The sequence below is a fragment of the Mizuhopecten yessoensis genome, unplaced genomic scaffold (genome assembly GCF_002113885.1).
Source record: "Mizuhopecten yessoensis strain PY_sf001 unplaced genomic scaffold, ASM211388v2 scaffold8381, whole genome shotgun sequence".
NCBI lineage: Eukaryota > Metazoa > Mollusca > Bivalvia > Pectinida > Pectinidae > Mizuhopecten > Mizuhopecten yessoensis.
Genome location: NW_018407519.1, coordinates 331163 through 342230, shown reverse-complemented (window position 1 = coordinate 342230; position 11068 = coordinate 331163). Strand labels below are relative to the sequence as shown.

Genomic DNA, 11068 nt, shown 5'->3' with positions numbered 1-11068 from the left:
CCAGAATATACCTTTGATCAAATATAATACACTAACACTGGAACCACACTCCACGACGTTACAGGTGTGATAAGTGATAAGTAACGTATCAAACAGTCAGTGTGTGCCATCCCTACAAAACAGTTTCTCATTAGTTCCGTAAATATAGAATTGTTTTTCCTATGACGTTCAGAAACAGAAAATCAATGACCGTATACTTTTTGAAAGTTGTTTGCTTTAAGTAATACCGCAGCGTCTTCCGTTTCTATTTAACGTCACGTCCTCAAACCATCGAAAGTCGTCATGACAACGGAGTGGCCTATCTATTGTGTTAGAGGGAGGCTGTACATTCCCGGTTCGCGAGGAAATTCAGTAACAGTTTGTGAAAAATTGGGAAATGAAGTCCTTGTATTGGCTAATTGGACTAGTAGCAGTTCTTCTGGTCATTTCAACAGTAACATGTGTCCCAGACAACGGTAAGTTTTTGAACCACGAAATATAGATTTGGCCGATAACACTACAGCTTGTGGGCATGTAGTCTGATCGTAATACCTGTATATACTTAATGTACGTCGGATATTACAAATCACTTTACTTGCATAAATCTTATAAAAGGAATTCTGAGACAAATCACTGATCTAATAAGCCTTTGAATTAAAATAAACCACCCATGTTATTCACAATATCATTTCATCGAAAAATTACAAAATTAAAAAAACAAAAAACCTGTTAAAAGTAAAAAAACAAATTTGAACCTTAAGAGTCAAAATTGCCTTAGACGTCATCATTTCTTAATTCAAATATATTTTTCCCCTTTCAGTCAATTGGTTATTATATTCAATGCTTGGGATTTTATCAGACTGGTAACGTAAATGTAACGTGCAATTTATATACATTCTACTCTAGTAGCCCCACAACTAAACAAAAGTAATCTCGGTCATAGCTTTAAGCAGAAATACAGCAGGAGAAGTGAGATAGGAAGTTCAAGGCGGATATGTGTAAGTGGTAGGGAATTAAGGGGTTACTGCTCCGTATGTCGGAATGTCGGAGATGAAATGCTACTTTTAGTATAACTTGTACAACTTAAGACAGAAAATACACAGACGTGCAGCTTCAATTTAATTTGGTACAATTCACAAATATTAGTTTAAGAATCAAATTCGTGTAGCCTGAACTTGTAACGTTATAAAAGGTTAGATAAGAACTGTCCGATTTTGCTATATTCTACACGATTAGGTGTACTAACAACATTGATTTCTCATTATTTAAACATTTTAAAAGAAGATTGATTTGTCTCAAGCAAACGCATTTGTTTGGCTTTCTGTTACAACAAGCAATATTTTCCAATAAGTGTTTACTTTTCACGTATTTCTGATTATCCACAGAGTATTTCACGGACAGGAACGAATACATCGGTTTTCCAAATACAGATATGTTTTAAGGCGTATCAAACAAATAAAAAAACTACTGTAGACTAAATTTTAGACGTAATTGTGCGGTAATTTAAAAGTCATGACATCTTGCAGGATCAAGTTACAACGAAATATCACGGTAAACGTCATTTTCAATTATACCCCCGCAACGAAGTTGGGGGGTATACTGGAATCACCCTGTCTGGATGACTGGATGTCTGTCCTCCGCAGTAACTTGTCCGGAAAACTCCTCCTTCATTAACAGGTGGATTTCATTGAAACTTTGCAAGAATGATCAGTATCTTATGTAGTTGTGCACCGGCATTTTAATTTGGATTGCGACCCTTTTTGATGGAGTTATGCCCCTTTTTGCGAAATATTTGTCCGTGCAACTCCTCCTTAACTAACAGGTGGATTTCATTGAAACTTTGCAGGAATGATCGGTATCTTATGTAGTTGTGCACTGCCATTTTAATTTGGGATTTCGACCCTTTTTGATGGAGTTATGCCCCTTTGTGCGAAATACTTGTTTATTTTTTTGTTATTTTAATTTTGTTTTTAATAAAATAGTGATTACCATAACTCATTACTGGTGGGAGACTATATTGATTTGCATAAGTAAGTCTTTAGCGTATAGTTCTGGTTTATATAAGAGCGGGGGTATTAGTAAACCTTTGGCTTACAGTTCTAGTTAGGACTGATTGTATAGTGTGTTTGTATACTGTGATATCAACATTGTAATTTGTATCTTATCATTCTATATGACTGTTCGGAGTTCGTGTGTTTGATAATAAACTTTGAGAGAAAAATAGTCTTATTATAGATATCATATGTATTCAGGTAATGTTTTAAAAACATATGGGTAAAACAATAATTTTATTTTCAAATCAGGTTTTTATTTTCGGTTTGGCTATATTTACAATTGTTTAACAACTAATGAGTAATAAGGTGACAGTACCCAAAATGGATCACCAAACTACGTTTTCATATCCTGAATTTATTCCTAGAGTCCGAAATAAAATGCATAGTCCTCGCACGCGACTTGTTTAACATTCCAAACAAAAATCTAGGTATTGAGCTTGAAATTTGTCTTTTGATGCTATTTGAACTTAAACATCAATCATCTCTTAATAAGAAATGATGCATACCTCTATATTAATCTATACTAATTATTGTCATAACTTAACTGTTGACACATTTATTGCAAAGAAAGATTCGATTTGGATCCCGCCTCATTGTGGTTTAAATATTAAAAAAGTAATATATACAGAAAATATTTCAATTTATAACATAATCAACAATTTCGGAAGCTATTAAATGTGAGCTACTATTTTGACTACCTTGAGCGAATAGGACGATTAATTTATTGTAAACAATTTTAGATATGTACCAATTCCTTAATATTAAAAAATATACAATTTAATTCAATGTTTAGATAGTCAAAAATCCAAGTGTAGTAAAACTGTCAGTTGCCAACGAAGTACATTACACATATTTATACTGTATTTGCCTACAAAGTACATTACACATATTTATACTGTATTTGCCTACAAAGTACATTGCAAATATATATACCGTATTTGCCTACAAAGTACATTATATAATATATATACCGTATTTGCCTACCAAGTACATTACACATATTTATACCGTATTTGCCTACAAAGTACATTACACATATTTATACTGTATTTGCCTACAAAGTACATTACACATATATATACTGTATTTGCCTACAAAGTACATTACACATATACATACCGTATTTGCCTACAAAGTACATTACACATATATATACTGTATTTACCTACAATGTACATTACACATATATATACCGTATTTGCCTACAAAGTACATTACACATATATATACCGTATTTGCCTACAAAGTACATTACAAATATATATACTGTAATTGCCTACAAAGTACATTACAAATATATATACTGGCTTTGCCTACAAAGTACATTACAAATATATATACTGTATTTGCCTACAAATTACACTTATGTGGTTGACCAACAAAATTGATGTCAACGTAAAGCAAATTTTATCGTTCAAGCTCAAACAGCAATTTAAAATGAACATAATAACATTTTATTTTTCATTTCAACACATTTTATTGTAAAAAACTAGCCCTGCTGCAATTTATACTCAGAACATTGTTGTCCATTATCTTCTTGTTAATGTATCTTTATAGATCCTACAAGGCATGGGTTTCTTTTTAGAAAGGATTTATCAAAGCAATCATGTTAGAAAAATAGGTTTTTGTAGTGATACTGGGATTCTTAATGCTATACAATGTCATATTCCTCTGAATAAAGCTTACCTTGATATTCTTGAATCTGAAGAAACCGATCCTACAATTTGTGAAACTATTTGCATATAACTGAGTTTAAGACCTTGATTAATACAGGTATACGTCCGTATCTGCTGTGGGCCGACCGATCACATATCCGTTCATTACAAATAGACACGTTGCTGGAGCAGATTGTTTTCGGGAACATGTCCAATGTAATTGCAATAGACTTCGACTATCATGATGGCTACCTCTTCTGGACCGATGTTATCTCTAACCAGCTCTTTCGGTAATTTTTATCTATATGAATCAATAACGTTCTTGAATGTCATAAAATATGAAATTAAAACTCATGATTTCTTTTGGTATCACAATAATTCAGATAAGACAATGAACATATGAGTCAATTCATATGAATCAAACTTTCTTTTTTCTCAGTTTCGATTATAAAAAATCATGTTCAATGTCTTGATAAACATATTTAGATGATAATAAGATGAATGCAAAACTATGATATACACCGTGAAGTATACATTTTAAATGCCAAACATTGCCAGAAAAATAGTGAATGGCCCAGCAGTTGATGAGATGGTTATTGTTTCCGACATAAAGACCCCGGAAGGCATTGCTGTGGACTGGCTTTATAACCATGTGTATTGGGTAAATTCTGCAGCTGATCAAATTGAGGTTGCGACCTATGATGGCAAAATGCGTAGGATTCTTGTCACAGAAGGATTGGATGCACCGCGTGCCATTGTTGTTGATCCATTACATGGGTGAGCTCCTAAACATCCGTTGTTGGTGTATTCATATTCTTGGCTCATTTGTTTTTAGCTCCTGCCCTGTGCCATGGCGCAGCTTCTGTCGTCCGTCCGTCAACTGTTCCTTTAAAACGCTACTTGTCATGAACGGCCTAGTAGATTTTAACTAAATTTGGTCTGAAGCACCCGTAGGCCAAGGGGACTCAATGTTGTATAAACGGCGGGTGTAGACTCCTGGGGACAGAAGAGCGCGGCTAAATAGGGAAAATAGAGGTTAAACATTTAAAATCCTTATTCTAATGTAGGAATTACGGGATTTTGTCCTTGGGCCAAGGGACTCTATTTGGTATAAACGGTTGGTGTGACCCCCTGGTGTCAGAGGGGTGAGGCCGAAAAGGGGAAATAGAGGTAACCCTTTAAAATCATTCTCCTACCATAGAGATAAAGGGATTTCATCCCAATTTGGTCTGGAGCATCCTTGGGTCAAGAGGACTCAATGATGTATAAACGGTGGGTGTGGCTCCCCTTGGAGCAGAGGAGAGGGCTCAATAGGGGGAAAAGAGGTTAAATTTTTAAAATCCTTTTTCTACCATAGGGATCAGGGGATTTTATTCTAATTTTGTCTGGAGCATCTTTGGGCAAAGGAATCTCAATTTTGCATAAACAGTATGTGTGGCCCCCTGGGGGCAGAGAGGTGGGCCGAATAGGGGAAATAGAGGTTAAACATTTGAAATCCTTCTTCTACCGTAGGAGTTTAGGGATTTTATCCTTATTTGGTCTGGAGTATTCCTTAAGCCAGGGGGACTCAATGTTGTATAAACGGTGGGTGTGGCTTCCCTGCGGGCAGAGGGGTGTGGCCTATTAGGGGATATAGAGGTAAACTTTTAAAATCATTCTTCTTCCATAGTGAATAAGAGATTTCATCACAAATTGGTCTGGATCATCCTTGGGCAAAGGGGACTCAATGTTGTATAAATGGTGGGTGTTGACTCCCTGGGGGCAGAGGGATGGTGCTGAAGAGGGTTAATCGAGGTTAACCTTTAATATCCTTCTTCTACCTTAGGGATGCAGGGATTTCATCTCAATTTTGTTTGGAGCATCCTTGGGCCAAGATGACTCAATGATGTATTAACGGTGGGTGTGGACCCCCTGGGGACTGAGGGGTTGGGCCAAATAGGGGAAATAGAGCTTAACATTTAAAATTCTTTTTCTACCATATCCCGGGATAAAGGCTTTTCATCCCAATTTAGTCTGAAGCATCCTTAGGCCAAGAACACTCAATTTTGTATAAACGGAGCATCTTTGGGCAAAGGAAACTTTGCATAAACTGTAGGTGTGCCCCCCTGGGGGCAGAGAGGTGGGGCCGAATAGGGGAAATAGAGGTTAAACGTTTAAAATCCTTCTTCTATCGTAGGAGCTTAGGGATTTTATCCTTATTTGGTCTGGAGTATCCTTGGGCAAGGGGGACTCAATTTTGTATAAACGGAGCATCTTTGGGCAAAGGAAACTTTGCATAAACTGTAGGTGTGCCCCCTGGGTGCAGAGAGATGGGGCCGAATAGGGGAAATAGAGGTAACCCTTTAAAATCCTTCTCCTACCATAGGGATAAAGGTATTTCTTTCCAATTTGGTCTGGAGCATCCTTGGGTCAAGAGGACTCAATGATGTATAAACGGTGGGTGTGGCCTCCCTGGGGGCAGAGGGGTGTGGCCGCATAGAGGAAAAAGAGGTTAAACTTTTAAAATCCTTCTTCTACCATAGGAACCAGGGATTTTATTCTAATTTGGTCTGGAGCATCTTCTGGCAAAGGAAACTCAATTTTGCATAAACTGTAGGTGTGCCCCCCCCCCCCCTGGGGGAAGAGAGGTGGGGCCCAATAGGGGAAATCGAGGTAAACCTTTAAAATCCTTCTTCTACCGTAGGAGTTTAGGGATTTTATCCTAATTTGGTCTGGATTATCCTTTAGCCAGGGGGTCTCAATGTTGTATAAACGGTAGGTGTGGCCTCCCTGGGGGCAGAGGGGTGTGACCGAATAGGGGAAATAGAGGTAAACTTTTAAAAATCCTTCTTCTTCCATAGTGAATAAGAGATTTTATCCCAATTTGGTCTGGAGCATCCTTGGGCCAAAGGGACTCAATGTTGTATAAATGGTGGGTGTGGACTCCCTTTGGGCAGAGGGATGGTGCTGAAGAGGGTAAGTCGAGATAAACCTTTAAAATCCTTCTTCTACCATAGGGATGCAGGGATTTCATCTCAATTTTGTTTGGATCATCCTTGGGCTAAGAGGACTCAATGATGTATTAACGGTGGGTGTTGACCCCCTGGGGGCTTAGGGGTTGGGTCAAATAGGGGAAATAGAGCTAAACTTTTAAAATTATTTTTCTACCATAGGGATAGAGGCTTTTCATCCCAATTTAGTCTGAAGCATCCTTAGGCCAAGAGCACTCAATTTTGTATAAAGGGTGGGTGTTGCCCCCCTTGGGGCAGAGGAGAAGGCTCAATAGGGGAAAAAGAGGTTAAACTTTTAAAATCCTTTCTTCTACCATAGGGATGCAGGGGTTTCATCTCAATTTTGTTTGGATCATCCTTGGGCCAAGATGACTCAATGATGTATAAACGTTGGGTATGGACCCCCTGTGGACTGAGGGGTGGGGCCAAATAGGGGAGATAGAGATAAACTTTTAAAATCCCTTTTTTACCATAGGGATACAGGGATTTCATCCCAATTCGGTCTGAAGCATCCTTAGGCCAAGAACACTCAAGTTTGTAAAAACGGTGGGTGTGGCCCCCTTGGTTCAGAGTAGAAGGCCCAATAGGGGAAATAGAGGCTAAACTTTTAAAATCCTACTTCTACCAAGGGATTTTATTCTAATTTGGTCTGGAACTCAAGTTTACATAAACAGTAGGTGTGGCCCCCCCTTGGGGCAGATAGGTGTGGCCGAATAGGGGAAATAGAGGTACACCTTTAAAATCCTTCTTCTTCCATAGGGATTAAGGGATTTCATCCCGATTTGGTTTGGAGGACCCTTTGGCCAAGGGCACTCAATTTTGTATAAACAGTGAGTGTGGCTCCGCTTCGGGCATAGGAAAGGGCCCCAATAATGGAAATAGAGGTAACCATTTTAAAAGCCTTCTTCTAGCGTAAGGATATATATTATAAATTGGTAAAATAAATTGATGAATGTAGGTGGTTGGATGATGATGATAAAAATGATGACTTCTGCTGAAAATATTTAACTATATACATTGTATTACCAAAAATCTCCTAGTTTTGCATGGCGAGGATCCAAGGTCTGCTAGGGTGAATGACCTAAGCCAGTGTATGGCTAAGGACTTTGTATGGTCAGAATCCCTAGTTGCTTGTGGATCTCTTGCTGTCTAACATTGGGGGTTCCTTGGTCACAATAAATGAGGCTTATTTATTATTAATTTATTTAATTATAACTTCTGTGGAAGTTACTCCCATTGCATCACTATTTCTGTAACTACTTCATGTAACATTTCTCTCTCTTTCTTTCTATATCTAGTTTATTTGTTTGTAATTCTGGCTAAGAGAGGACTTATATAGGCATAGCCTGTTGTCCAATCCTTTTGATTTTTCAATAAAATTTAATGAAATGAAAATGAAAAATGAAATGAAATTGAGGTAAACCTTTAAAATCCTTCTTCTTCCATAGGGATTAAGGGAATTCATCCCAATTTGGTTTGGAGGATCCTTTGGTCAAATGCACTCAATTTTGTATAAACGGTGGGTGTGGCCCCAGGGCAGAGGAGTGGGGCCTAATAGTGGAAATAGAGGTAAAACCTTTGAAATCCTTCTCCTACAATAGGAATTAAAGATTTTATCCCAATGTTGTCTCCATCAAGTTGTCTAGTAGTGCCTGTTACTATTAGGATGTATTCATTAAAACAAAATGACCACCAGGCCGCCATCTTGGATTTTGACATTTTAAGTTTGTTCTTGCTATATCTCGAGAAATACTGGATTGATCTTTCTGAAAGTTCATATGTACATACAGTACCTACCAAGCAGTGCTATTTCTTTGCTTCATATCAAGTACTTTAAACATATATCCAGGTGAGCGATACAGGCCTTTTGGGCCTCTTCGTTATTCGGGTTTTATCGTATGTAAACAGACAGATAATAAGGGAAACATTATTTCTGATGTGTAATCATATAGAAGTTCGAGGAGGAGCAATAGAGTCTATAAAAGTTCATTATTGCTTTCATTGACATCTCTGCACATTGTTCTATTGGTGTAGGGAAGATTCCAATTGATGTCTTTGATTTTTACAGTGACTACATCCATTACCGTAAGTCTTTCGAGATGAAGAAAACATGACATTTAAAAAACATAGTTACTTAAAATGTATAAACTGAACACCAATGTATGGGTATGGCCTTTGACGGTCCGTTTGTTTTATCATAATCAGGTAGAACATCCATCACTCTTGCTTTGTATTGAAACCTGCAAAAACAATGTGCGCTCTTAAACATTTACACATATACAATATTGTCCGTGTCTGGACCGCCACTTTACAATTGACAAGTCATATATACGCCTCGTGCAGTTACATGACCCTCACGTTCAATTTAATTACCTGTATTGTCTTGTTCTACGAATCTGAAACACTACGATGTTTAGAAACGATGGTGTCACGTGTCTGTGATAAATTAATTTCACGAGTTCATTTAAGTTGGGCAAGAGGAATTAGATCATGATCTATTATAATGCTTTTACTTGTAGATGGATGTTCTGGACCGACTGGGGAAAGAAGCCTATGATTTCTCGTTGTGGACTTAACGGAAAGCACCAGAGTGTTATTGTTGATGAAGGTCTGGCGTGGCCAAACGGTCTTACATTGGGTAAGAAAGGGATATTTGTGATATTGTAGAACACACAAGGTGTGCCTTGATTTAAGGTTCATGATGCTTTTTCATCTTTTACAGATTACGTAGATCAGCGCCTGTATTGGATAGATGCTAAGTTTGATGCGATCAAGTCTGTAGATACAAATGGTGGGTCTGGTTATACAGTTCTTCATGATACCCAAAGTATATCTCATCCATTTGCCATCACTTTGTTCGAGGATAACCTATACTGGACTGACTGGGGAACAAATTCTATCAACAAAGTGAACAAATTAAGAGGTGACGGATTCAAACGGGTCGCCGTTAGTCCTCTAAACCCAATGGGCATTCGGGTCTACCATGAAAATGTACAGAAAAACGGTAAGCTTCCACAGAAAGATTTGTTAATTATAAGTCGACCTTCCCGTAGGGCAAGTGAGCTTATGTCATGGCACAGCGTCCGTCGTCTGTCGGTAGTTTCTTAGGATTGAGCACGACACACTTTGAGAATGAAAACTACCTTGACCTTCCTGCAAGGTCACAGGGGTCAAACATGTTAACACTTTTAACAACTTCTTCTGAATAATGTAAAAGCATATAATTTTAATATTTGGCTGGTAGCTTCCTGGGATGGAGCCTTACAAAGTTTGAGAATGAAAATAACCAGGATCTACTTTCAAGGTCAGAGGGGTCAAACATGTCAAACACATTAAATAGCTTCTCCTGAAGAACTGAAAGTTATAGTATCTTAATATTTGGCTGGTAGCTTCTTGGGGTGATGCTCGACAAAGATTGCGAATGCAAATTACCTTTACCTACATTCAAGGTCACAGGGTTCAAATATGTCAAACACTTTAAACGACTTCTTCTGAAGAACTGAAAGGTATACAATTATTATATTCAGCTGGTGGCTTCTAGATATAGAGCCCGACAAAGGTTGAGAATGAAATGATCTTGCCCTCTTTCATGGTCACAGGGGTCAACTATGTCGAATGCTTCAAACGACTTCTTTTTAAGTACTAAAAGGTAGAGAATTCTTTATATTTGGCTGGTAGCTTCTTGGAATAGAGCGCAACAAATTTTGAGAAAGAAGATGAAGGGATCAAATATTTCCAACACTTCAAATGACTTCTTGTTAGGAACTGAAAGCTACTGAATATTTGCTGGTAACTTCTTTGGATTGAGGCCGATAAAGTTTGTGAATGAACATGACCTTGACCTTCTTTCAAGGTCACCGGGGTCAAATATGTCAAATACATCAGACGACTTCTTCTGAATAATTGAAAGGCATATCATCATAATATTTGACTGGTGTCTTCTTGCGATAGAGCTCACCAAAGTTTCCGAATGGAAATGACCATAACGTACTTGAAAGGTCACAGAGGTTAACATCATTTCAAACGACTTGTTCTTAAAAACCAAAATGCATGGATTCATAAGATTTTGCTGGTAGCTTCTTGGGATAGAACCGACAAAGTTTGTTAAGGAAAATTACCTTGACCTACTTACAAGGTACACAGGGACAAATATGTCAAATACTTCCATAACCTCTGCAGAAGAACCGAAAAGCATACCATTATATACTATTATTTGGCTGGTAGCATCAACAGATGGAGCCGACAAGGTTTGCGATTGAAATATTTGTAGTACAGTATAATATTAAGTTGGAATATTTTGCTCTGACTGCTTAAATAGCAAGGTGAGCGATACAGGCCCGCTTGGCCTCTTGTTATGTTTTGAAAATAGAATTTATCGCTCTCTCCAAAA

General features: G+C 37.7%; 1 protein-coding gene across 1 annotated transcript; it reads left to right on the top strand.

The window, feature by feature from the left end:
- Window positions 1-289: 289 nt before the first annotated feature.
- LOC110455790 (low-density lipoprotein receptor-related protein 6-like) lies at window positions 290-9791 on the top strand. Its single transcript, XM_021506156.1, has 5 exons — window positions 290-455; window positions 3807-3978; window positions 4247-4465; window positions 9198-9316; window positions 9401-9791. The coding sequence occupies exons 1-5, from the start codon at window positions 377-379 to the stop codon at window positions 9784-9786; spliced, it is 975 nt and encodes a 324-aa protein (XP_021361831.1). The 5' UTR covers window positions 290-376; the 3' UTR covers window positions 9787-9791.
- Window positions 9792-11068: the final 1277 nt, after the last annotated feature.

Bases quoted from the DNA above. Each gene is read 5' to 3' on its own strand.
- LOC110455790 (XM_021506156.1), top strand. From the start codon at position 377: ATGAAGTCCTTGTATTGGCTAATTGGACTAGTAGCAGTTCTTCTGGTC. The intron at 456-3,806 runs GTAAGTTTTTGA...TGATTAATACAG, and splicing joins AACATGTGTCCCAGACAACG to GTATACGTCCGTATCTGCTG. The intron at 4,466-9,197 runs GTGAGCTCCTAA...TTTTACTTGTAG, and splicing joins GTTGTTGATCCATTACATGG to ATGGATGTTCTGGACCGACT.